The sequence below is a fragment of the Lepus europaeus genome, chromosome 11 (genome assembly GCF_033115175.1).
Source record: "Lepus europaeus isolate LE1 chromosome 11, mLepTim1.pri, whole genome shotgun sequence".
Classification (NCBI taxonomy): domain Eukaryota; kingdom Metazoa; phylum Chordata; class Mammalia; order Lagomorpha; family Leporidae; genus Lepus; species Lepus europaeus.
Genome location: NC_084837.1, coordinates 89,021,111 through 89,048,734, shown reverse-complemented (window position 1 = coordinate 89,048,734; position 27,624 = coordinate 89,021,111). Strand labels below are relative to the sequence as shown.

The following is a 27,624-nucleotide window of genomic DNA, read 5'->3' as shown; positions in this document are numbered from 1 at the left end:
GGTGTCCCAATGGTTTCAGATGCTTTCTTCATTGTTTCCCCCTCTCTCTCTTTCTCTCTCTCTTCTTCCTTCTCTCCTTCTCCCTCTCCCCCCGTTCCTCCCCTCCCTCTCCTCCCTCCATCTCCCCCCCCCCCTCTATTTCAGTCAAGTTCAGATAGTCCTTCTTCTACTTGATCTGTCCTATTGTTGAGGCTTTGAACTGTATTTTTTCTTTGACTTATTGAGTTCTTCATTTCCAAGATTTCTGTTTGGTTCTTTTTCAAGATCTCTGTCTTTTTGTTGAATTTCTCCTTTATGAGTATCATGCATTGTTTCCCTAATTTTGTCTGTATCTCTGACATCTTTATAATCATTCTTTTGAAATCTTTAACTGGCCTTTGGTCGATCTCCTTTTCTTTGGCATCTGTTACTAGAGTGTTTTGTTCCTTTGGGGGCATCTTATTGCCTTTCTTTTTGGTATCTGTGTCCCTATGTTGATAGTTTTGTATCTGGCAGATCAGTAGTTTCTATCACTTTTGTGGTAAAAGGCTTTTTTGCTGGAGATGTGTCAGGTTGACAAGCTGTTTGGCTACAGTTCCAGTTCAGTGCTGTAGAGTATAGTCTCCCTGTCTTCAACTGTAGTTGATGACAGTGGCAGTGGGGGTGTGTGGTACTCCTCTCAGTCACAGCCAGGTTGCGTGGGTTTCTGTGGCAGGTTGTAGGGTGGGACCAAGGTCTTGGGGGCACCAGCTTTTAATCCATGGTGACTGGGATCATGGGCGTGTCTATCCAGAGACCTGGATGGAGTAGCTTAGGTTCCTGGGTGACAGGGGATGTGACTGGCCCAAAGTTTGGTGGTACACACTGGGATGGGTCCCTGTGGCACCAGCCACAGGTGTCTATGCAGTTTCTTGGCATCCTTCTACCTTTTCTTCCTTATTCTTTGTTATGCTGCCTGAGGTTGGGGGAGGAATAGTGAGAAGTCTTGTGGCCACCAGCAGTTCAGTGAAAGGCCACATCTGGAGTCCATAGCCTGCCATAGCATGGGGGTAGAACCAAGGCCCGCCTTACTGTGGGCTGCCTGCTGAGGTGGACTTGTATCCCGAGGCAGCTACAAACAGCCGCAGGTGATGCTGGGCAAGATACTAGTCCAATCAGCTGGGGTCATGAGTCTCTATTGGCGCTGAGGCAGGTCCAGAGACCTCTGTCCACGAGCACTGGCCTGTGGACAGGGAGTTGGGTTCTGCCTAGTGTCGAATTTTGCCAGCCTGGCGTGAGTTCCAGTTTGCAGTCCTGTGCTTGTCTTGGTGCTGTACTTCCTAGGGGCTGGGGTCGTGCTTCTTGCTGTTTGCGCAGTATGGGGAAACGCATGGTGAAGGCAGATCCTTGGCCACCCAGGCTGACACTTAGCTGCACTGCACCTGAGTCACATAGCCACAGGGTCCTGTGCTGTCTTGTCAATGCACGCAGGCCCATGCAAGGCTGGGGGTGATATAGTCAAAACACAACTCCATCCTACTAGGGTGTGGGTCCTGGAGACTCCATCTGTGGTGGGGATAGTAATCTTTGGGCCCTGTTTGGTGCTGGTTCTTACTGCAGTGGGACTGGCACTGAGCTCCAAGGCAAAGCCCTGAGCTCACTTTCCTGCCCTATTCCACTATGGCTCAGTTGTTACCCTTCACTGTCTGGGGTTCCAGGAGGGGTGGTGGAGGCCAGCTGGGTCTCACGGTCCCTGGGCTCTGTGCAGGGTACATGGGAGTGCATGCCAACCCTGCACAAGGCTGCAATGAGTCCCTCTCACCAAGGAACAGGTCTCCTTCTGATGCCGGGGCAGATCTGGAGGCTTGCTCTGTGAGCCCTGGCCTGCGGGTAGTGGCCTCTGGGTTTTATCTGAGCTTCAAGGAATGCGCTCAGCTCACTTTCCCGCCCTACTCCACAGTAGCTGGAGTCCTGTTTTGCTGTCTGCTGGAGGCTGAAGGAGGAGTGGCAGAAGTGTTTCTTGGCTGCCAGGCTAGAGGATTCAAAGGCTTGGTCTGCAAGTACTGGCCTGGAGCAGGGACCATGGGTGGAGCCCTGTCTAGCACCAGTTTCCCTGTCGCAGGCCTGGTACTGTGCTTCATGTCTAGGTTTTAGACTTAATTCTCTGTCCCTCCCCAGCGTGGGAGGTGAGGTATCTCTGTGTGTGCTATGTTGCTTGGAGATGGGGTAGGGGCAACGTGGGCAACTTCTTCCATCCTGTTTTCTTCGGTGTGTCTTTTCTTATTGTATTAGACCAAGCATTGTGATCTCCCACCTGGCTTCCTCAGATTCTTTTTTTTTTTTTTTTTTAAGATTTTATTTATTTTTTTTTATATGAATGGTAGAGTTACAGAGATGGAGAGACAGAGAGAGGTCTTCCATCCACTGGTTCACTCCTCAAATGGCCACAACGGCTGGAGCTTGGCCAATCTGAAGCCAGGAGCTTCTTCTGGGTCTCCCATGCAGGTGCAGGGGCCCAAGCACTTAGACTATCTTCCACTGCTTTCCCAGGCCATCAGCAGGGAGCTGGATCGGAATTGGAGCAGCCAGGACTTGAACCAGTTCCCACGTGAGATTCCAGCGCCACAGGTGGAAGCTTAGCCTACTATGCCACAGCGCCGGCGGCTTCCTCAGCCCTTGTGAAGGTGGCTTGGTTTGTGAATAGGGAGATGATCGCTGGAGCATCTTGCTCAGCTGCCATCTTGCTCCACCTCCCCAACTCTGGCATGCTCAAGTTTGTGTATGTTCGTTTTTGAAAACTGAAGTTCCAAGCTTTATTCTAAGGTTTCAGTAATTTCATTTAACTTATAGAGTAGGAAATTTAACTTTTCATGTTTGGAATCCGGGTACATTTACCCAGAGAAGCAACAAGTCCTCTGGTCCTCAGGTTTCCGAGGCTGCAGAACCAGGCAGCTAATGATGTGATGGGTAAACTAGGCTATGAGGAATTGCACAGGCACAGCCAGCCATCGCTTGGGACTTTGGTTCTGTGGAAAACGTGCATTCTTCTGCAAGACTGCGAGTTTGTTTCTAGGTCTGTCAGATTCTGATCCTTGCAAAAGCAGTTTACTAAGAGTATTCTTATTTGAAAGGAAAAGGCTGTCGTGCAGCTTAGCCCACATTGTCTAGCCGTGTGATAAGAGCTGGAGTCTTCTAATTTGCACTTTTCTGCAAACTTCTTTACTTTTTTTTTTTTTTTAAAGATTTTATTTATTTGATTTGTGAGATAGAGAGTTACAGAGAGAGAGAGAGAGAGAGGTCTTCCATCTGCTGGCTCACTCCCCAAATGGCCGCAATGGCTGGAGCTGGGCCAATCCGAAGTCAGGAGCCAAGAGCTTCTTCCAGGTCTCCTATGGGGACCTGAGCACTTGGGCTTTCCCAGGCCATAGCACAGAGCTGGATTGGAAGAGGAGCAGCTGGGACACGAACCAGCACTCATATGGGATGAGCACAGGTGAAGGCTTGTCCACTACGCCACAGCACTGGCTCCTCTGCAACTTCTTTAGATATTTTGAGTGGAGCTTTTGGTCTCCCTAGAAATAAGTCATAATTTTTGTTTAAGCAGAGTTGTTATTTTGTTGTGGTAGGAAAACTCTGCCTTTAATTGGATTGTATATTTCCAAGGGTTTATTTTCTTCAAAGGATGGAAGAAAGATCAGGCCAACAAAGTCTCCCACAAGGGCCTACAGTTGTCATCGCAGAGTGATTCAGTGGCCGGTCAGACTAAAGCAGTGGTTTCAACTAGTAATGGGGGTGGGGGAACTTTGATTTATTTTTAGCAATGATACTTTATTATACTTTTAAATTTATAATTAACATTGTAAAAGGGCATAAGATTTTTGTGTTTATTTTAGAAAAATGTTAAATTGTCAGCCTAAGGAGAAGGGAAAGCTTTAATACAAGTTTGTACTCCATGCAAATCCAAAAAGACTTAACAACATGTCCATGTTATGTTTATGTGTGTGTGTGTGTGTGTGTGAAATTAAAGCTCAAAAAAGCTGTGGTTTCCCAAAGCTGTTCATCTGATAAGCTGGGAGCCAGGATTCAATTGTAATTCTTTTCTATATTTAGAAAATGATCAACTTCTTGGCAGCCTGAACTGTATGTATTCAAAGTGGAGACAGGGATGGGAGAAATTGCTGTAGATTTTACTCCTAACATGAGAAATCTTATAGCTTTCAAAGTACATTTAAACTTACTCTTTCATGGTAGTTGTGGCCTTGGTAGATGCAGTGTAATGTTAAATAATAAATGAAAATGTCTCTATTGGTGTTCAGTTTGTTTCCTTACTTGTAGAATAGAAACGTTGACTTTGGTGTGTGTGAAGTTTTAGACTAACCCTTAACATATTATTGATGAGTGAACTAATTGTAAGGTATTGTCTTTCTAGCATATTACATTCCAGTAAACGGGGTGAGGTGGAGAGGAGGAGGAGAAATGCCAGTGGAACACTGTTAGGCGTCAGTCTCTGTGGCACAAAGCTGTTTATGATGCAGAGTATTGTACCATCCTGGAAGGTTCTGAGCATGTCTAGACTTGAACCTTTGTTTCTGTGCCATCTGCTTGTTTTTGTTTGGCAAAAGTATGCAGTGGTCATTGGGTTTTAACAACTTTTCCTCCCTTTTGCCCTGTATAATTCTTCAAGTAATGACACTCCATAAATAATGAAATCTGATATAAAATCATTTTTTAAAAGGTTAAAGTATGAAAATTGTTTTAGATTTGCCTGGCAAGAATGATAATCTGGACGTGACTTTGTATTGATGTTGGAATCAGTGCCTGCAAATACTACAAATACATCTCTAATTACTTATCCAGGAGGCAAGATTGACGTAGGTTAAAGATGGACCAGGACAGCTGTGAAACTCTTAAGGAGCCTTTATGATTACAAACCTTTACGATAACCACCCATTTGGGCTTGGATATTCCTTACAGTTAAAGGCTGGTTCTGCACAGAGGTGGGGAAAGCATCACCATACTTGGACCAATGTCAGTCTGTTCAGAGCAGGAAAATGTGTGCTCGTTTGGCAATAAACAGTGCTGTGATGTTGATACAGCAGAGTTGCTGTTCTGTCTGAATTCTGCCTGGGTTGTGCAAGATGTTTGTGGGGTGAAAATCTGTGGCTTGAACACTAAGTTCTTTCCTCTCCATAGCTATCTGACTTTGAGCTGGGTTGACTTCATGCCCTCAAATACTTAACATGTGCCACCCACTGTTCTTGGTGCCTGAAACAGGCCTCAGTCACCTGGCTCAGCAGAAACGGGAGGGCATTATCTCCCAGCCTCCATGGTTATTTCGTATCTTTTTTTGGGATATCATTACTATAAAATCCATTTATTTAAGAGGGCATATTTATAACTCATTGATTTTTAAATATATCTAAGGAGTTGTACAACAGCCATCACTACTGTCTTGTGTTAGAACATATCTTTCATTTCAGAAGGAAACCTTGTGCTTTTTTTTTTTTTGACAGGCAGAGTTAGTGAGAGAGAGAGACAGAGATAAAGGTCTTCCTTTTCCGTTGCTTCACCCCCCAAATGGCCGCTGTGGCCAGCGCACTGCACCGATCTGAAGCCAGGAGCCAGGTGCTTCCTCCTCGTCTCCCATGCTGGTGCAGGCGCCCAAGCACTTGGGCCATCCTCCACTGCCTTCACGGGCCACAGCAGAGAGCTGGACTGGAAGAGGAGCAACTGGGACAGAATCCGGCGCCCCAACCGGGACTAGAACCCGGGGTGCCGGCGCCACAGGCGGAGGATTACCCTAGTGAGCCACGGCACTGGCCACCTTGTGTTTATTTATAGTCACTTTTCCCTCCTATCCCCAGCCCTAGGCAATTGTCAGTGCATTTTCTGTCTTTTGCCTTTGTAGATTTTTCTGGATTTTTTTTTTTTAAGATTTATTTTATTTATTTGAAAGCAGAGTTACAGAGAGAGGTAGAGACAGAGAGAGAGAGGTCATCCATCCGCTGGTTCACTCCCCAGATGGCCGCAACAGCCAGAGCTGTGCTGATCTGAAGCCAGGAGCCAGGAGATTCTTCCAGGTCTCCAATGTGGATGCAGGGTCCTAAGGACTTGGGCCATCTTCTACTGCTTTCCCAGGCCATAGCAGGGAGCTGGATCGGAAGAGGAGCAGCCGGGACTTGAACTGGCGCCCATATGGGATGCTGGCACTTCAGGCCAGGGCTTTAAACCCACTGTGCCACAGCGCCAGCCCCTGAATATTTTACATAAATGGAGTCATATAATATGTGGTCTTTTGTGTCTGGCTTCTTTTATTTAGCACAATCTTTCTGAGGTTCATCCATGTGTGGAGTATACTTCATATTCCATTGCATGAGCATATCACACTTGGTTTATCTGCTCATTGGTTGATGGACATTTGCCTTGTTTCTGCTTTTTGGCTGTTGTGAATAATGCTGTTATGAACACTCTTGTACAGATTTCCATGTGGGCATGTTTTCATTTCTCTTAGGCAGATGCCTAGAAATAGAATTGCTGGTCATAAGGTAATTTCATGTTTAAGAAACTGTAAAACTGTTTTTCAGCATGCAGCACTTTTGTACATTCCTATCAGTAATGTTTGAGTCCCAGTTTCTCCACATCTTTGACAACGCTTGTTATTGTCAGTAGTTTCAATTTTAGCCATTCTAATGGGTGTGAAGTATCTCAATTGTGATTTTAATTTACATTTATCTAACAAATAATGATGTTGAGAATCTTCATGTGCATGTATTCCACTCATGTATCTTTGGTGAAATGTCTATGAAAATCTTTTTTGTCCTTAAAAAAAATTTATTGGAGAGACAGAGATTTCCCATCTACTGACTCAGTTTCTAAATGCCTATAATAGTCAGGGCTGGGTCATGGTCAGGGCCAGAGCCAGAGCCAGGAGCTGGGAACACAATCCAGGTCTCCTGCGTGGATGGCAGGAACCCAGTTACTTGAGCCATCACAACTGCCTCGCAGGGCCTGCGTTCATGGGAAACTGCAGTCAGGAGCCAGAGTTGAGGCTCCAGCTCAGGCACTCCAGTGTCAGATACCAGCATTTCGACTACTAGGCTAAATGTCCATTCCTTTTTTAAAAATCCATTTATAAATTTATTTTTTATCCTATTAGTGAATTGTAAGATTTCTTTACATACTGTTACAAGTACCTTACTGATACATAATTTGTAAATATTTTCTTCTGTTCTATGGCCTGTCTTTTGATTTTCTTGATGACATTTTTCTGAAACAGAAGTTTGTAATTTTTAATTTTTGGCGAAGTCTGGCTGGTCAGTGTTTTCTTTTTCCATGACTCCTTGTGCTGCCCAGTGACGACTGTGCCCCTCCTGCAGGACCTTTTGGGTGCTGGGTGTTGGGCCTATTTCATGACACTTTCTAGTGGACCATGTTTGTTTTCAGTATTGAGTACAGAGGCTACAGAGTAAATGCTGATCATTAGACTTAACGCCATTTAGGAAATTTGTCTCCTTTCAAAGTAAATTAGCATCTGCTTCAGATTTCATTGTTGTCCTGAGTAGACACTGAGATTTCAGATTTCTTTAAGGTTTTATTATGTGGTGCTGATTTGTCTGTGGAAAATTATCACTTGAATATGAAAATTGTTATAATCTCCTAATCCTCCTGCTAAGTCTTTTTATTCCAGAAACTGATATTTAATTGATTACTTCCAAAGCATCTAAGGTCAGTTGCCAATAAAAACCAGCCTGTATTCTGCAACGTTTTGTTTGAGGACTACAGCTAAGGGGATTCCACAAGGTATCTGCTGTAGTGCAGGGGTTCTCAGGTTTGAGACTGTTAACATTTTGGGCCCCAAACTTAGCTGTATGGGTCTGTCCCAGGCATCGTAGGCTGTCAGCAGCTCCCTGCTCATGACAATCAGAAGTGTCTCCAGGTGTTGACAGACTGTCATTTTAAATAAATGATAGAATGGAATGCAAAGAAACATGGGTAGGAAGTGGTCGTCAGTTGGGCAGTAGAGTGGGCTTGGGGTGCAGCCCTGAGACTCAGGCTGGCGGTTCCTGCTGGGCCTCTTGCAGCACTTCTCCATGTTCTCCGCTTCCTGCTGGCCTCTTTATGTCGCATTTCCATGCTGGCACGTCCCCACCCCAGTTATGTTAAGATGCAGCTGTGGTGACCAATTCCAGATGACCACAGGGAGAAAGTAGACCAGGTTTCTAGAAGGAGGACTAGGTTGGATTTCTTCTGCTTCAACTTGGAAAACTTTTCCACTGTGATATAAAAAACCCAAGACCATGTGGAAATGTGAATTTCAGTGTGAGCAGAGAAGGGGCGGTTGGGGAGGGGTAATGAGGTGTTGTGAGCACACCAGGATCTCTGTGCTATTGTTGAGGCGGTGGTGTGCTGTTTTCATTCAGTCCAGTTACTGCTGCAGCGACTGACCTGACGGACAGATGAAAGGAACACCGCACAGCCTCGCGCCACGAGCCTGTGTATGATCTCTCCGGGAATCCCAGCTGGGAATTCTTGACACTGGACTGTGTAAAGTGCCAGCTTTTTCAGTTTTACCCATTAAGTGCCGTCTTTACATTGCAGCAATGTGGTCGCCTCTCGGTACCTGGGGAACCATCTGTTAGTTAATGGCTGCTACAGAGTATGTGACAGAGCAGCACCCTTCTTATATGACATTTTTATGAAACTGGCTGTGAAATTGTAACTGCTTGCAGCAGTGTGGACCCTACTATGATTTTTAAAGGCCTCTCTTGCCTTGCCAGTTAATGAAAACTCTGGGTTTTGTGTTTTTTCCCCAAATCACATTTTACTCAATCCTTTTCTTTCATAATGGTCACTTTCCCCTTCAGTTGACGTCAGACTCTGCTGCCTCCTATAATTTTCCTAATTGCTTTCTCTTCTGTCTCGGTATATGCCTTAACAATGGAAAAGAAAACTTTGAGAAGGCATATTTTAGGGGGTGGTCAGGGGTGGCAGGGAGGGGCCACAGCAGCTTAAGGGGGGCGGTTGTGATGTTTGTAATTATGATGTTTCTTCCTAACCATCTTCAGCACGTCTCCAACCTGTCTTTCAGCCAAGAGTGCTGTCACGTGCAAAAAACTGGGTTGGGGAGAAGGAAGGGAACGCTCACTGAGGCCCCTCTGTGCCCGGCGGCTATACTTTCTTAGAGCTGTTTCATTTAACCAGGAAGCCAGCCCACTTGCGGGTGAGGAAACAAGCCCAGCGCCTGGTCTGCCCAAGGTCTGGCAGAAGCCTGGCGGCATTCAGAGGCGGTTCTGTCTGACCTCCGGTTTCACAGTCTTCCCTCTCCTGGTTAGGATTGGCTCTCTGCAAGAGTGCATACCAGGAAGGATCCTCATATCCGGGCTGGGAAGTGGTGACACCTGGCCGTAAAGGCAGCTTGAGATTATGAGGAAAAAGAAAATCTAGCGTTCTCAGGAGACTGCTTTTTTCTAGAAGGATCGTCCTGATTCCAGGTGGCAGCTGTCTCTGCCCCCAGGGCATAGTAACTGTGCCTTAACCACTGGGCCACTTCTCTTTACAGACAGTGTCGTGATTGGTTAAGCATGCATTCTGTTGGTATTAAAAATGTACTTAATTATTTCATTGCTAGAGGAGGTATGAGCACTCCAAAACACGGTCCATGGAATACTTATTTTGACTTTTTGGCAGAGGTAAAGGCATATATAGGTATATATTTGTATTTGTGTTTGTCTGTTTGTGTGTATGAAAATGAATGTTTGTGATGTTTTGGGAATTCATGTTGAACTCGATCTGCTTCCTAATTCACGCTGAAAGGAGCCTCAGCTCTTGCTGGTTCTGAATCATAGAAAGCTGGCTGCCTCTTTTCAGCCATTTGCTTGCTTGTCAGAGTGACCCTGGAGGGAAGGAACTGTGGGACAGGTGGGGAGCCGTGCAGCCATGCAGAGCTGGGCGAGCAGAAGAGCACAGCGTCCGGTTCAGCCAAGGTGCTGCCTTGGCACACAGCTGCCTTCGACTCTTGAATCTTTCTCTTCAGTCATTCCCTTTGGGGAGACTGTGGAGAATACGCTCACCAAAGAAGGGAGGAAGTGGGAGCTACTGGAGAGTTGGTCGCTGTGTAAAAACAGTTTCTCAAACAGGGAAGAAGATTTCCACCTGCACTTACAGCTAGGGGGACGGTTTAGGCTTGCTACTGGAACTGGACCGATGTGTGACTTCTCATATAAATGCATAGAAATAAACTATTTGAAGCCATAAAACCAGGTTCCTAATAACAGCCCTGGCAGTTAATCACCTAGTGTTTGTCTCTTAAAAAGTGATGAATTAGAGCTCCACCAGGTGGCTGCCGGCAGTGTGAATGAGAGGGCGATGTCTGCCAGGAGGGCGAAGCTGCTCTTGAATTGTTTTGTGCGTGTCAGAGCTGACTACATCGATGCAGTATAACGAAGGGCAAAGAAGGGAGACCTTTGACAATTTTTCAAGGAAGTCCGTCTGGCAAAAAACCCTAGAAAATCACTGTAACTCATCTTTGGCGTATAAATGCCCAGTGACATAGATAGTGTTGTGGTGGGCTGATCTTGCTGCAGGTTCATTTCTAATGGTACCCTCATTCTGTCTGTGATTTTTAGTGTTCCTAAAAGGGCAGAGGGTACTTTAGGGTCGTGGGTGACTGTGAGGCACTTAAAGTGTGATCTAGCTCAGATGTTCAGCGTGTAACAGAGACTGCTGATGACCTGGATTCAGTTGTAGTCCTGCCTCAGTTGGGCATAGTGGCTTCTTTTTTTCTGGCTCTGTTTTCCCATCTGTAAAACGAATGAATTACATGAGGGTACTTCAAAAAATTTGTGGAAAAAAATTTACAGTTTTTATTTTGGTACAAAAATTTTCTGAGATCAATGCCTAGTTTCTCCATAATATATATTTTTCATGAATTTTTGGAAAATCTCTTCTATGCATGAGTTTCAAAAATTTTTTTTTCCAAGAAAGTTTACCTTTTAATTTCATTTTAATTCCACTTTCCACCCTGTCTGTAGAAACTGTTAGCCATATGTACAGCCAGTGGAGTGATTTTTGTTTTAATTTGAGAAAGAATAAACTTGTTAAGCATTTGAAGTCAAATAGAAAAGATGAGGAAGGAAAGCTATATTTAGTGTAGAGATTTACATTTTTTAAATTAAAGTCTACATTATGATATTGATGATAAGAACTAAAATGAGGCAGTCTTCACTATTTCCTCCCTGGTTCTAATAGGGCACAGATGTGATAATAAAGTCCATATGTAGCCTCACAGAAAGTATCTGATTAGATGTAAAATGTTCAGTGAAGGAGAATCTGATGAGTAAATTAGTCAGTGCATAGAATTAAAAACAATAGCTACTCACTCAGCTACTAAAACTGAATGGTGAAATTCATTTTCTGAACTTGTTGGTTCTGTTCCCATCTGGGTTTATTGAAAAGAGGAAAAAATAGATTCTTTTTATATGTTAAGTAAATATCTTAATCATGTAAAAATCAGACAGTATAAAATTGAAATTTGAAGAGCTTTGAATAACAAACATTGGTTTGTTGTCTTGTATTCTAACATTAATAAGCCACCCTTAAAATAAATCCAAATTTAAAAACCACCCTTAAAATAAATCCAAATATTCTAAATTGCAGTTAATAAGTTCATGCCATTTTAATTTACTTTGTTTTTTCACATTGGTAGAAGGCATTGATTTGAAAAAAGCATAACCCAAATTTGATTCAAGTTTTAACTTTACAGCCAGTTAGGAAATGTAAAGAAGTGATTGTGGCCGCAGTAGGAACGAGCCCCTCTGCTGTCTCCCAACAAGGACATTCATGAGTTCATTGCTTGTGCTCCCCACCTTTAAAAAAAGTCAATTAATTATTTGAAACAATGAGCTATGAATGAAGACTGATTTATATGGTGACTCCTCCAGTCCTTTAAAAAAATGAGCTTATGCATTTTTTTCTGTTCTCCTTGGTTAAGTTTGCCTTCTTCCATATGTGCTTTTATTGGCATGTTGTAGTGTGTGTGTTGGCTGTGCATAGCCAGCTCTTAAGGACACCGCCACATGTTGCTACGCCTCCTGCCCAAAGTTTGAAATGTCAGCTTTGAATGCAGCATAGAATTTGTTCTAGTTTTTTTCCCATGAGATATTTACATGAAGACAGAATCTTTGATTTTCATAATTCATCAGTTCTTCCTGTTCATTTCCCACCTGAACTTGTCATAATGCTCCATGAGAGACACTGCACCTGGTTGTGATGGAGTTGATTGACACTGAAAGATTATGACTTCAGGTAGAAATTAAGCAGAAAGATCTGCTTAAAGTTATAGGATAAGAGACCAGATTTTCAAATACTGGTACAGACCTTCTGTTCATTTAAGAGTAACAATTTTGGTTGGGGGAACATTTTTTTTAAGTTTCACAATGTACCTTATATTCAGGGCAGAATCACTTTTCAGAAGACTAGCTCCTTGTAATAGCCACATGCTGAGACTTAGACTTTACCAGTGGAAAGAATACACACATACATGTGTGCACACACATATATACCTTATATATTACTAGAAATTGCTCCTAGCAGTCTTTGGACTCAGTCACTTCCCCAGGTCTTCGTATTGGCCACACGTGATGGCTGCTCTCCAAGTATCTTAGCCCTGGAATGTAATTGCTAGTTTTCAGTGTCCTGATAATTATGAACTTGAGGCCTATTTTTACATGTGCATCTTAGCATGCGCTGAAAGGGGGCTTGTGACCATTTATCTCTGTATTTTTCTAATAACATAATTAGTGGCATATCATTTTACTTCTCTAAGCTCATTTTCCACATCTGTATAAAATGGAAGTTGTGGGTATGGGTGTGGTTGGGTTAGAACAATTTCCAGAGTCTTTTCCAGTTCTAAATATTGTGTGACCTGATGGAAGCCAAGAGCTCCGGCATCTGCATGACCACATCTATATTTATTTGTTCATCACTGACTTGTCTTCTAACTGTGAGGATTTCCTGTTAGGCCCACCCTGCATGTGGATTTCTGAAAGATTTGGTTATAATCTGAAGTGTTTAATTTGCTTGGAAATCCTGCACATTTGAAATTTACCAGAAACTTACCAAGTATTCGGGTTGACTTTCAAAGACTGTGGACAAGGATGAATATAAATGGAATTGGGCCATTTATCAATTATCCATTTTTAAAAATTTTAATTAACTGAACTAATATCTAAGCATTTAATCCAAGGAATGTGTGCAGCTCTTCTATTTTATTCAAAGTTTAGCATTAATTATATCTTTTTTTTTAGCTTGAAACAAGTACAAAGCAGGTAAAATCTTTGATTTTTTTTTTCTTTTTTTAAAGATTTATTTATTTGAAAGAGTTACACAGAGAAGGAGAGGCAGAGAGAGAGGTCTTCCATCTTCTGGTTCACTCCTCCATTGGCTGCAATGGCCAAAGCTGCGCCAATCCAGAGCCAGGAGCTTCCTCCGGGTCTTCCCATGCCAGTGCAGGGGCCCAAGGACTTGAGCCATTTTCAGCTGCTTTCCAAGGTCATAGCAGAGAGCTGGCTTGAAAGTGGAGCAGCTGGGACTCGAACCAGCGCCTATAGGGATGCCGGCGCTGTAGGCGGCGGCTTTACCCATTACGCCACAGCACCAGCCCCCTTGAAATCCTTATACTCTTCCACCTCCCCTGAAGTATTTAAGCAATAAAATAAAGGCAGCTGTAATTCTTTCTCTTCTACTAGCTTTTTTCTCAGTGTTTGGGTAGATGACTGTTTTTTCTCTGCTAGTCTGAATGATTTTTGTGTTCTTAAATAAAAAAAGCCAGTGGCTTAAATTATGTCACCATTCCTTTTCTAATCAAATGAGCAGAGAAGAAAATACCTTAATAAATGTAAGGCCCTTTGGAATCCTTACATAAGTGGATACAGCCAAAAATAGCTGATTATTCTGTTATCTGAGAAAATTGACTTTCCATAGTAATGTTGTGTCATTTATTTAGACATCCTTGGAACGGAAGATCTTATTGTGGAAGCGACTTCCAACGATGCTGTGAGATTTTATCCCTGGACCATTGATAATAAGTACTACTCAGCAGACATCAATCTGTGTGTGGTACCGAACAGATGCCTCATCACTGCGGAGATTGCTGAGTGTGTCCAAGCATTTGTGGTTTACTTTGACAGCACACAAGTAAGATTCTTTTCTCTGGAGCCTTGAATATGAAAGAGTTGCGTGTCTTCTCTGTTCCCTCCTGCATTTTCTGTGAGTTCTGGTTTTATTTGTGTATCTGTCTGCTTTCGCTCCTTTTAGAAATCGGGTCTTGATAGCGTGTCCTCCTGGCTCCCACTGGCAGAAGCCTGGCTGCCCGAGGTGATGATCTTGGTCTGTGAGAGAGTGTCAGAAAATGGTGAGTGCTCACGGGGCAGGGTGGGGCTTGCACCTGCCATTCCTTGGGGGCAGGTGCATGGGTTTTCTCAGCTTCAAGCAGCACATCTGAATGAATTCATGGCTTTCCGAAAATATTTTCAACCATTTCCCTTGGGAATCTTGCAATGTTTTCTTTCTTTCTTTCTTTCTTTCTTTCTTTCTTTCTTTCTTCCTTCCTTCCTTCCTTCCTTCCTTCCTTCCTTCCTTCCTTCCTTCCTTCCTTCCTTCCTTCCTTCCTTCCTTCCTTCCTTCCTTCCTTCCTTCCTTCCTTCCTTCCTTCCTTCCTTTCTTTCTTTCTTTCTTTCTTTTTTTTTTTTAAAGAATGGATACTTTGGGGGCTGGCACTATGGCACAGTGTGTTACGCTGCTACCCGCAATGCCAACATCCCATCTCAGAGCACCAGTCAAATCCTTTCTGCTCTACTTCCCATGCAGCTCCCTGCTAATGTGTCTGCGAGAACAGTGGAAGATGCCCCAAGTGCTTGGACCCCTTCCACCCACGTAGGAGACCCAAATGGAGTTTCAGGCTCCTAAATTCAGTTTGGCTGATCTGTTGCAACCGTTTGGGGGGTGCACCAACTGATGGAAGCACTCACTCTCCCTCCCTCCCTCCTCTATCACTCTACCTTTCAAATAAATAAATGTTTTTTTAATAAAGTAAAGAATGGATACTTTGGAATTTAGAAATCAATTCTTTAATTACTTTATTTTAGGTTCCTTTAGAATTAGTTGAGATTTGTGGAGAGTCTTTCATTCTGTTTTTACATAGAAAGATTTTGCTTATATTTTAGGTGTGAACCGACAAAAAGCTCAAGAATGGTGCATCAAACATGGCTTTGAATTGGTAGAACTTAGTCCAGAGGAGCTGCCTGAGGAGGATGGTAAGTGTCTGTGTTAGAAGATACACATTTGGATTGAGACATGAGAGATTATTTTAATTCAAGGATTAAGAATCTCAGTGAAATTCAAGAAATGTTATTTTTTCCCTAGTCATTTGAAAAGATTTGAGTAAAATCCATTGTTGTGTTCTTATCATTAATATAATAATCCACTTGTATGTTTTCAACAACCATTTGACTTTTTTTTTTAAGATTTGTTTCATTTATTTGAAAGGCAAAGTTACAGAGAGAGGGAGAGATAGCTTTTTCCATTGGGTCACTCCCCAAATGGCCACAGTGGCCTGGGGTGGACCAGGCCAAAGCCAGGAGCCAGGAGCTTCCTCCTCGTCTCCCATTGGATAGCAGGGACCCAATCACTTGGGCCATCTTCCGCTGCTTTCCCAGGCACATTACCAGGGAGCTGAATGGGAAGTGGAGTAACCAGGACTCTAACCAGTGCTCGTATAGGATGCCAGTGTTGCAGGTGGTAGCTTAACGCCTTATGCCACAATGCCAGCACATTTTAGGGCTTTTAAAAATATTTTTTGTAAAGGATTTCTATTTCTATTTTCTATCCCTACTGCCAAAGGAGGAGAATTAAACCTATAGTCATTGATGAAATGTGTATTTCTTATTTTGAATTCATTATAAGCTAAGACTGAATTCCAGGAACCCTAGGGGGGTTGCCTTTTAGACATTTGAAAGCAAAATAGACCAGAATGCCCTCCCAGGATAACTGTGTTAACTGCCTCTGCTGCTGCCTGGACTCTGGGTGTTCTCTGTGCCCCCTTTTCTTGTCTTTCCTCCTTGTAAGAATTCTTGTCGTGGGATGTACCAGGTTATGACAGGTTTGGCTCACGAAAATCTGGGACAAGACATGAAACAGTTGTTCCAAAAGACATTCTAGGCGGGGGCAGCCAATAAGAGTTAAGTACTTAGAACAGGAGCACTCATTACATGAGACCTGTATTTTAAAAAAAGAAATTAAGAAATGTCTGTCTATATTCTGGCTCAGTTAGAATTTTTCCAAAATGCTGTTCCCTTTGGGAGTAAAACACTGCCAGAGAAGAAGAAAACAAAAATGAAATTTAAAGGCTCGTTTTTGAGAAGATTGAAAAGTTAGCAAGTATAGTTTCTCCTGCATATTTTTCTAGGTCACTTGAAACACATTCCCTGTTTTGTGTACGTGAGCCTGTTAGCACTGGAGTATTCTCTTCTTCCCATTGTCTGTAGTCGACTGTTGTGATTTTGGAATCTCTGCTCTTTTGTATCAGTGTACTTCTTGCCTTTTGTCTGAACAGTGTTCTTGGCCTGTTTCAAGTTAGTCTTAAATTAAACATTTATACATATCATCTTTAAGTAAGGTAACGAAAACCTTCCTAGAATTTCTTAATACAGACTGCTCCCAAGCCATATTCCATCCTCCTTTACTTGCATATATTCAGACATTGGTGTGGCGCTTCATGCTTGTTGGTATTACATTTAATTTTATTGGTTCTAGCTCTTTGAGACCACCTTTCTGGTTCCTGGTTACAACCATCTAAAGCTGTTAGTTATTCTTTCAAGAACTGAGTCATTCATGTTAGACAAACGTGCCTCTTTGTCCTCATCCAGACTTGGGTGGTGGTAGAGTCATCTTTGCAGATTGCTGTTAGTTCAGTCCTCACCGTATTTCTGTGAGGTCAGTAGCGGGCTGGTGTTCTTGAGATGAGTCATCAGACGGTTGCTGAGTGCCTGCTGTCTGTCAGGCACCGTGCGCAGCAGTGGGCATAATGAACTTCACAAACGTTATTTCTGCCCTCAAGGGGTTTCCAGTCTGGGGGCAGGATTGCAGCAGCAAGCCCTCAGTTCTGGTGCATCTTTCCTCTAGACAGGTGTACACAGCATCTCTGAGGATCGCATCCGTGATTTGCCCTTGATCAAATAGCTTGTAAGCGACAGAGCCTGGGATCAGATCACAGCTTCTGCCTTCTAAGTTTGTGTGCCTCCTGTTAGACCACCGAGGCCAGGCCACTAGAGACAGGTTCTGTGTGGATTACATTCTTCAGACTTTTCAGCCACATGAAAAATGCCTTTGCCTTTATAATAAAGGTGACTGTTATATAACTCTCCTAGGCGGAGTTTTTGTTTTAGTTTATAGAATGTTCATATTGGGAACATTAAGCTCCGTATTTGTTTTATTTTTTCCTTATTTAATAGGTTATACTGTGAAGTAACAAGTAAATAAACAAGATAAGTAAGCATCAGTTATTTAAAAATATGGCTTGGAGGATATATACACATACAAGGGGATTTCAAAAGTTTGTGGAACCGGGTTCTAGTCCCAGTCGGGGCGCTGGATTCTGTCCCAGTTGCCCCTCTTCCAGTCCAGCTCTCTGCTGTGGCCCGGGAGTGCAGTGGAGGATGGCCCAAGTCCTTGGGCCCTGCACCTGCATGGGAGACCAGGAGAAGCGCCTGGCTCCTGGCTTCTGATCAGCGCTATGTGCCAGCCGCAGTGCGCCGGCCGCGGCGGCCATTGGAAGGGAACCAATGGCAAAAAGGAAGATCTTTCTGTCTCTCTCTCTCTCTCACTATCCACTCTGCCTGTTCAAAAAAAAAAAAAAGTTTGTGGAAATGGAATTCCATTTTCCAAAATAAGAAATAATTTTACTTTGGTGCAAAAAATTTTTGAAATCTATACGTGATTTTTTTCTGTAATGCCCATTTTCCATGAACTTTTTGAAGCCCCCTTATATGTTTGGCTGTGTATGTAAGTACGAGTTATGTGTGTAAAATAAATTTCTCCTTCCCGATCAGACGACTTCCCAGAATCCACAGGAGTAAAGCGAATCATACAGGCCCTGAATGCCAACGTCTGGTCCAATGTCGTGATGAAGAATGGTAAGTAACTGGACTCTCCCTCCACACCCCGTTTATTGTTAAGTTTTAAATTATTTGAATATATGTGGAACCGTTAGGATTATATGAAGTCCAATTCTCAAGTCTTCAGTTGGAAGGAAGAGCCAAAAGTAGCATTGCTAGGGATTTTAAACATGTGTTTAGGAGTTTGTTCAGTACAAATGTAGCAGATCCTTGTAATGCGTGTGGCATTGTTGTTGGCTTCGAGAACTACCCCCAACCTTGGAAGACCTGGCCTCTGTCCTTAAGGTCTCCTAGTTCTGCAGTGGTATCCAAGCGTGCACCTAGGCTGATGAGTGCAGATGGCTGACGGAGGCCGTAAGTGCATAGCGTCAGACATGTCACCTCTGCATTAACCTTGTGTGTATAGAGAAAGCTCCAGGGAAAAAGAGGGTCCTGACAGTAGTCTTCATGGGATGGTCAAGATTGGGGTTGGTAAAAGGGACAATGGCAAGCAGGGGAGGAGAGCATCGTGAATAATGGCTATATGAGTGTGTTCTAGGCTCACTAGGGAATCTTGCCTAACTACCACAGCTACTTTGACCTAAGGGACCGAAGTTGTAGCATGTCAGGTTAAGCCACTACCTGCAATACTGGCTTCTCACATGAGCACCGGTTCAGGTTCTCTCTGCTCAGTTTCTGATCCAGCTCCCTGCTAATGCACCTGGGAAAGCAGTGAAAGGTGGCCCAAGGACTTGAGCTCCTATTACCCATGTGGGAGACCTGGATGGAGTTCTAGGCTCCTAGCGTTGGCCAGGACTGTTGCAGCCATTTTGGGAGAGAACCAGTGGATGGAAGATCTCTTTCTCTCTGTCTCTCCTTTCTTTGTCAGCCTTCCTTTCAAATAAATAAATGACTCCTTATTTATTTGAAAGGCAGATTTACAGAGAGGCAGAGGCAGAGAGAGAGAGATCGATCGATCGATTGATCTTCTGTCTGCTGATTCACTCCCCAAATGGCCTCAATGGCCAGAATGCTGGGTCGATCCAAAGCCAGGAGTTTTTTCCCCGGTCTCCCACACAGGTGCAGGGGCCCAAGCACTTGGGCCAGATTCCACTGCTTTCCCAGGCCATAGCAGAAAGCTGGATCAGAAGTGGAGCAGCTGGGTCTCAAACTGGCACCCATATGGGATGCCAGCACTGCTGACAGCAGCTTTACCCACTATGCTACAGCACCAGCTCCCTAAATAAATAAATCTTAAAAGGAAAAAAAAAAAAAAAGAAGTTTGAATACAAGGCAGGAGGATGGGCTTTTTGCTGCAGGAACAGGTGAATTGCTCGAGGTTTTTTTTGCTACTTTAAAATATTTTTACTTATTAATTGAAGGGAGTGGGGAGGGCAGGCACACGTACTTCTGTCAACACTGATATGCTCCCCAAAGCCTACAGCAGCTGCAATGGCTGGGACTGGGGTAGGCTGAAGCCAGGAACAAGAAACTTAATCCAGGTCTCCCATGTGAGTGACAGGAACCCAATTATTTGGTTCCTAGAGTCCATTAGCAGGAAACTGGAGTCAGGAGCCAGAGCCACATATGAAATCCAGATACTGCAGCATAGGATATGGTCATCCTAACTGACATCATAGCCACTAGGCCAAACATCCACCCCTGGAGATTTTTACTAAGGGGGTGATACAAAGATGTTGTCATCCTTGAAAGATTAATGTGATGGTGGTGTGGGGATCTGGGGGATGGGTTGGCAGTTGAAGGAGCTGGAAGAGTCTTAAGTCAGGGAGCGTTGTGGCAGAAGGCTGGATTAAACTGTGGTCTGAGAGGCATAGACCAGTTGGCACACGCTGGGCTCTAAGAGTCTGCGTTAGTTTGTTAGGATCACAGCAGCAAAGCACCACAAATTGAATGGCTTAGTGTAACAGGAACATGTTGCTTCACAGTTCCCGGAAGCCAGAAGTTCGAAGTCAAGGTGTCAGCAGGACCACGATCCCTCTGGAGGTGCTAGGGAAGGAGCAGTTCCAGGTCTCCCGGCTTCTGCGGGATCCTTGGCTCGTGGCAGCATAGCTCCTGTCTTCTCGTGGCATTCTCCTTGTGTGCCTGTGTCCAGATTCTCCCTCTTTGAAGGGACAACAGTGATACTGAAGTAAGGGTCCACTGTACTGCGGCCTGACCCATTTCAATTATGTCTACCACAAGCCTGTCTTCAAGTAAGTTCACATTTTGAGGTCCTGGAGGTTAGGAGTTTAATATATAAATATGGAGAAGATACAGTTCATTTTTCTTTCTCCCTCCTCCCATTTATTTATTTATTTATTGGAAAAGCCTAGTTAGAGAAAAGGAAACAGATCTTCCATTTGTGGTTCACTCTCCAAATGACTGTAACAGCCAGGCCTGGGTCAGGCCAAAGCCAGGAGCCAGGAGCTTCTTCTGGGTCTCCCCTGGGTGGCAGGGGCCCAGACACTTGGGTCATCCACTGCTTTCCCAAACACATTAGCAGGGAGCTGGATCAGAAGTGAAACAGCCAGGACTTGAACAGGTGCCCATATGGGATAACGGCATTGCAGGTGGCAGCTTAATCCGCTGTGCCACAATGTTGGCCCTGTGGAGATACAGTGTAGTCCATAACCTATTCCATTAGGAATTGCTACCTGTTCAGTGTTTTTCTCTCTTACAGCTCTTGGCTGTCTGAAAAAGTATGCCATGTTAGATGAGACACTCCAGAAAGGGGTGAGAAAAGTCTTATTTCACAGTGAGCTCATTCCATCTTCCCTGAGATAAAAGGTCAAGTGGAAGATCAGTTTTAGGAGTTAAATCTTTCATCTCGGTTTTTGTAGACACCGAGTGTTATGTGAGATTGGCACCCTGTAGCCTGCCTGAGGTGGGCTCTGACCCTCGTCATTACTGGAGAAGCTCCTTCTGGCATGCTACCGTTCTCCTTCCTTTCTCTTTTCCCCCTCTCTCCTTCTTCCCTTTTTTCTTTCTAGAGAAAAATCTAATGTCTGTATCAAGTCAAATTACAGAGATTAGATTATCTTTGATTGTTATAGCAACCAAAATACAGCCCTATAGATCTAGAAGGACAAGGAGGTGTTGCCTATATTGTCATCTTTTTTTTTTTTTTAATTTATTTGTTTATTTGAAAGGCAGAGTTACACAGAGGCAGAGGCAGAGAAAGAGAGAGAGGTCTTCTATCTGCTGGTTCACTCCCCAGATGGCCTCAATGGCTGGAGCTATGGCGATCTGAAGCCAGGACCCAGGAGCTTCTTCTGGTTCTCCCACGCAATTGCAGGGACCCAAGGACTTGGGCCATCTTCTGGTACTTTCCCAGGCCATTAGCAGGAAGCTAGATTGGAAGTGGAGCAATTGTGACTTGAACCAGCTCCCATTTGGGATGCCCGCACTGCAGATGGTAGCTGAACCTGTTGTGCCACACTGCCAGCCCCTATTCTCATCTTCCTGTTAGCAAAACAAAGAAACAAAAGAAGTCTTTCCCATTCATTCATTCATGAAAACCTTGTTGAGCATTTAACGATAGTGAGGCATTACTCTACTGTTTATGCTATAAAAACAAGTTTAAGATGCAGTGCTTGGGGCCAGCGCTGTGGCATAGTGGGTAAAACTGCCACCTGCAGTGCCGGCATCCCATATGGGTGCCAGTTCAAGTCCCAGCTGCTCCACTTCCAATTCAGCTCTCTGCTATGTCCTGGGAAAGCAGTAAAGGATGGTCTAAGTCCTTGGGCCCCTGCACCCATGTGGGAGACACAGGAGAAGCTCCTGGTTTCTGGCTTCAGATCAGCTCAGCTCTAGCTGTTACGGCTATCTCTCTGCCTCTGCCGCTGCCTCTCTCTAACTCTGCCTTTCCAATAAATAAATAAATCTTAAAAAAATAAAAAAGATGTGGTGTTTGGGGCCGGCATCCCATATGAGTACTGGTTTCAGTCATGGCTATTCTGCTGCCCATCCATCTCCCTGGTAATGTGCTGGGAAAGCAGCGGAAGATGCATCAAGTACTTGGGCCCCTGCCACCCATGTCAGAGACCTGGATGGAGCTCCAGGCTCCTGGCTTCAGCCTGGCCCAGCCCTGGCTGTCGTGGCCATCTGGGGAGTGAACCAGTGGATAGAAGACCTCTTTCTCTCTCTCTCTCTCTCCCCTCTCCCTCTCTCTCCCCTCTCCCCTCTCCCCTCTCCTCTCTCTCCTCTCTCTCCTCTCTTTCTTCTCTCCTCTCTCTCTTCTCTCCTCTCTCTCCTCTCTCTTCTCTTTCTGTAATTCAGCCTTTCAAATAAATAAATCTTTGGAAAAAAAAATATGTGGTACCTAAACTGAATCAATTTAGAATAAAATTATATTCAGTGATGGTTGCTAGATTTATGAGAGCTATTTTCAGGAAAGATTACTTGGCTTTAATCATTGTTTAGGGAATCTGGCCCCCAAGTTCATAACTTAAAGAGCTGCTGATTTGTAATTTACATTTTTGGCTATAAATTTAGAAACTGAATGAATGTACTTTTTTACTTTGGAAGTGTATCAAAAGCATTTTCTTTAAAAACGCCATGCTACTTGCTGTAGACGCACAGTATTCTTCGAACAACAGCAAGACAGAGGCATATTATAGATTTTTCATAGCTCTTTGTTGTAAAGTGTTTTTGCCTTCCTCTTTTCTTTCTGTAGTAGTAGGACTTCAGTTTGCCAGTAACCAAAAGCTAAAATACTGCTGTTAATTTAAGAGGATGCTGGCCGAGGTGGTCTCTGGAGGTGGAACCCTGTGTGCAGGTGCACGATGACATGTGGGCACAGCCCAGGCCTTGGTGCGAGGGAGGCATGTCCTTTAGAGACAGAGCCCTGGGTGGTGGGCTGTGTTACCCTCCCACAGTAACCTCCCTGCTGTGCTGCTATGGAACCCCGCTTCGCTGGGGGCTCGTCCCACCAGCCCGGGACCCCGGCTCTCCTCCGCAGGCTTTTCTTGAATGTCCAAATGTTGCCTGCCAGCTGTTTCTTTATTTTAGAAATCTTTGTCCTCTCGACTCCTTCTTTCTCTTACTCTCTTTTCTTGTGGTCAAATATACAAATAAAATCCACCATTTTAACCATTTTAGTGCATAGTTCAGTGGCATTAACTTCATTGATATTCTGCAACCATTGCTACTCAGAAAAGCTTTCGAAAGCAGTTATTTTTTGAACATCAGAAAGTTGGTTTGACAAAATAAAGAAAAATATTACAGGTATTGGATAACTTTTCTTTCAGGAATTCTTTTTCTTGTTTATTAATTTTTTATCTGAGAGGCAGAGAAGCCAACACAAATCTGGTTTTCTCTGGTTCACTCCCAAATGCCTGCAACAGCTGGGGTTGGGCCAGAATGCAACAAGGAGCTGGGAACTCAGTCTGGGCCTTCCCCGCAGTGGTAGGGGCCCAGCCACTCAAGCCATCACCTGCCACCTCCCAGGACCCACACCAGCAGGAAGCTGGAATCCAGAACAGGGCTGGGACTCCAACCCAGGTGCTCCAACATGGGATGTGGTTGTCCCGAGTGGCACCTCCATCATGTACCTCATGCCTACCCCTGGGTAACATTTTTAGGACTCAGGACTTGTTTTTTGTTGTTTTGGTTAGAAAAATTATAATGATAACAATTGACTCTTTGGATTATTACTTGGGGAAATTTGCTTAATCCCAGTTCATTATTTGGGATTCTGTATGGTCTAGTATTTACTAAGCAGTATTAGAACACCACATTTATGCCAGGCTATTTTTTACATTTGTATAATTGTAGAAAAATATTAGTTTGTAACTTTAAAAAAATCTATTTTAAGTGTTCGGAAAAACAATTCCAGTTCAAGTAAAGACTATGAAAGTTTAGATGTTAAGATAAAAGCATAGAAAACATGCAAATCTGACTATGGTTTGTTTGTTTTTAACAATTTCTTGGACTTGGCATTCAGGGATCAAATATTTAATTTGAAAATCTGGTAACTTGAAGATGATTAGCTTCTTTCCTGCCCTTTACTGAGATAAAGTGGATGTGCTTCCCGAATAGGAATTCATGATTTAAATGGTGGCAAGCTACGTTCTTTTGACCTGGCTTGACTTACCACATCAAGTCTGAATAGTTTACTTACAGGACATCTTCATACTTTTTGCCTTTCATCTCTTTCCTTAAAAAGTAATGAGCAATGTGGGATGGGTCTTGGCACAGTGGATTAAGCCACTGCTTGGGATGACTACTCTGCACTTCCCATGCAGCTTCCGGTTAGTGCACCTGGGAGGCGGTGGATGATGGCTCAGATGCTTGAACTCCCGCCACCCGCCTGGGAAACCCAGATGGAGTTCCTGACTGGCCTTGGCGTGGCCTAGCCCCTGCTGTTGCAGGCATATGGGGAGTGAACCAGCGGATGGAAGATATCCATCTCTCTCCTTCCTTCTCCCTGCCATGATGCCTTTCAAATAAAATGAGTCTCTTTCTTAAAAATACTTAAAAATACACATGCAACCAGAGAAAGACAACTTGGACTTGATCAAAATTAAAAACTTTGGTGCTTCAAAGGACGCTATCAGGAAAATGAAAGATAACTCTCAAAATGAGAGAAAGTATTTGTAAAACTTACATTTAATAGCTAGTATCTTATAAATAACTTTTACAAGTCAATAATCAGGAGCCATAATAAATCCCTTGAAAAATGACAAAGAATTTGAGCAGGTGTTTCTCCAAAGAAGATGCACAAATGGCAGTCGCACATAACAAGCTACAGATCTTAGTCATTAGAAATGTGCAGATCACCGCTATGATGAGCTGGCACCTCACACCCACTGGGTGTCAGAGAGGACGCGGAGAAATTAGAACCCTGCACTGCTGGGGGGAATGTGAGGTGGCGCTGCAGCCACTTTGGAAAAGCAGCAGTTGTTCAAAAAATTAAACGTAGAATTACCTTATGACCCAACAGTTCTGTTCTGGGTGTATACCCAAGCAAATCTAAACATGTCTATGCAAAAAATCGCGTACAGGTGTTCATAGCAATACTCCTCATAGGAGCCAGAAAGTGGAAATAGCTACTGAGAACAAAATGTGCTTGGATCTATACAGTGGAATATTATTTAGCTGTAAAAAGAAGCAAAGAGTAGATACCTGCTCAGTGTGGATGAACCTGAAAAACGTTATGCTAAGTGAAAAAAGCCGCACACAAAAGGCAACATATTATATGATTCCATTTATATGGAATGTCCAGAATAGTTAAGTTCCTACAGCCAGAAAGTAGGTTAGTGGTTCCCAGGTGCTGAGAGAGGTTGCTAATGGGTCTGGGCTTTCTTTCTGGGATGATAAGGATGTTCTGGCGTTAGATGGTGATGGTGATTGGAGAGTTTGTGAGTATACTGTGTGCTTCGCTACACTGTGTGCTTCGAGAGGGCTGAATTCTGTGATATGGGGACCACATAGCAGTAGAGAGGAAGAGGAAGGAAAGAACACTGATGAGGGTAATGCAGTGGTGGACGGCAGTGGTGGCTTAGAAAGGAGAGAGGTAACAATCATGTAATAGCAGTTGCTTACACATATACATCATCTTATTTAATCCTCGGGATAGTCATATGAGCAAGGCTTAAGAGACCCAGTAATTGCCCAGGTCATTTAGCTTATGAATTCTCAGACTTGCTTGCACATGAGAATCACCTGGGGGATTTTAAGAAATATAAGAAGGCTTCAAAAAGTTTGTGGAAAAAGGAATTAAAATATAAATTTATTTTGATACAAACTTTTACAAAAATCTCTGCATATGGTTTTCATTAAAAAGTTCATGGAAAATGTGTACTATGAATAAATTATGTGAGTTCAAAAAAATTTACACCAAAAGAAACATCTTTTAATCTTACCTTTTCATTAACTTTTTTAAAAAGTTCTTGACCTACCATTTTGCTTGCCACTAGTTTTCTTTTCTTTCTTTCTTTTTTTTTTTTTTTTAAGATTTATTTATTTTACTTGAAAGTCAAAGTTACACAGAGAGAGAAGGGGTGGCAGAGAGAGGAGAGGCAGAGAGAGAGAGAGAGGTCTTCATCCTCTCTCTGGGGTTCACTCCCCAGTTGGCTGCAATGGCTGGAGCTGAGCCAATCTGAAGCCAGGAGCCAGGAGCTTCTTCCGGGTCTTCCATGGAGCTGCAGGGGCCCAAGGACTTGGGCCATCTTCTGCTGCTTTCCCAGGCCATAGCAGAGAGCTGGATAGGAAGCTGAGCAGCCGAGACTTGAACCAGCGCCCATATGGGATGCTGGTACTGCAGGCAGCGGCATTACCCACTACGCCACAGCGCTGGCCCCTTCATTAACCTTTTAAAAAAGATTTACTTATTTGAAAGGCAGAGAGCCTGAGCTTCCATCCATTGGTTTACTTTGCAAAAGGCTACAGCAGCCAGGGTGAAGACAGGAGCCTCCATCCAGGTCTCCTTCGTGGGTGTCATGGGTCCAGGTACTTGAGCTGTCGTCTGCAGTTTTCCAGGTATATTAGCAGGAAGCTGGATCTGAAGTGAAGGAGCCAGGACTTGAGCCTGCGCTCCGATATGAGATGCGGGCATCCTACGTGGTGGCTTAACCCACCGCACCCCAACACTCACCCGTTGATGAACTTTTAAAGTTCACTGCCTGCTTCTGTCTTGATCTGACTCCTAAAGATTCTGAATTAAATGGTATAGTGTGAGTCCTAGGCATAGAGATTTCCAGAATCCTCCCCAGTAAATTATCTCCTGGTGATTATAATACACAGTAAAATTTGAGAACCACTAATGATAGCTGGTTAACTAGCAGAGCCCGATTTGGACATAGGTCTTTATCATTTTAAAGACTGTGCTTTTAACTGCTGTAACATGTAGCCTTATAAATTGTATGTCTTGATGAAGTTTCTCCTATGCACTGTTCTCCAAAGAATCAAGGGACAGTTTCCAGTCACAACAGTGCCACTCAGCTGTGTGCCCCTAGGCAAATCTCATCGTCTCTGCGCTGTATTTATAATTTGTAAAACGAGGTTGATCGTCATCAAGGGCTCCCAGCCCTGGCTGCACATTTGAATTACCTGGGAAGCTCTAGAAACCTGTGCTGTCTGGGCCTCACCCACCATTTAGATCAGACGGGAGGGGCAGCCACAATAATTTTTAAGTGCCCAGGGATTCATATATGCAGCCAAGGTTGAGAACCACTGACGTAGATGATAGTCATCTAGTTCTAACTTGTAAGAGTCTGTGTTTAATCCCTGGGAGTAAGTCTGGTATGCTGGAATTTGGCCACACTTACTGTGTGCCAGGCATCGGTCTATGTGCATTTCGTCAGTGAAAAGAACAAATGAACAAACATTTCTGCCCTTGTGAATCATTCATTCTAATAGGAGACTATTGTCGATTAAACAATACGGTGCCGGCATTGTGGCATAGTGGGTTAAGTCACCTTCAGCACCTGCTCTCTATATGGGTGCCTGTTCGAGTCCCAGCTGCTCCACTTCTGATCCAGCTCCCTGCCAATGGCCTGGGAAAAGCAATAGGAGA

General features: G+C 43.8%; 1 protein-coding gene across 2 annotated transcripts in view; it reads left to right on the top strand.

Moving 5' to 3' along the window:
- Positions 1 to 27,624, top strand: part of AAGAB (alpha and gamma adaptin binding protein) — a 53,988-nt gene that overhangs the window by 2,883 nt on the left and 23,481 nt on the right. For both annotated transcript variants that reach the window (XM_062206193.1, XM_062206192.1), the window contains exons 2-5: positions 13,961 to 14,151; positions 14,272 to 14,368; positions 15,180 to 15,269; positions 18,063 to 18,146. In XM_062206193.1, coding sequence (XP_062062177.1) covers positions 13,961 to 14,151; positions 14,272 to 14,368; positions 15,180 to 15,269; positions 18,063 to 18,146 — 462 coding nt within the window. The remainder of the gene's footprint in view (positions 1 to 13,960; positions 14,152 to 14,271; positions 14,369 to 15,179; positions 15,270 to 18,062; positions 18,147 to 27,624) is intronic.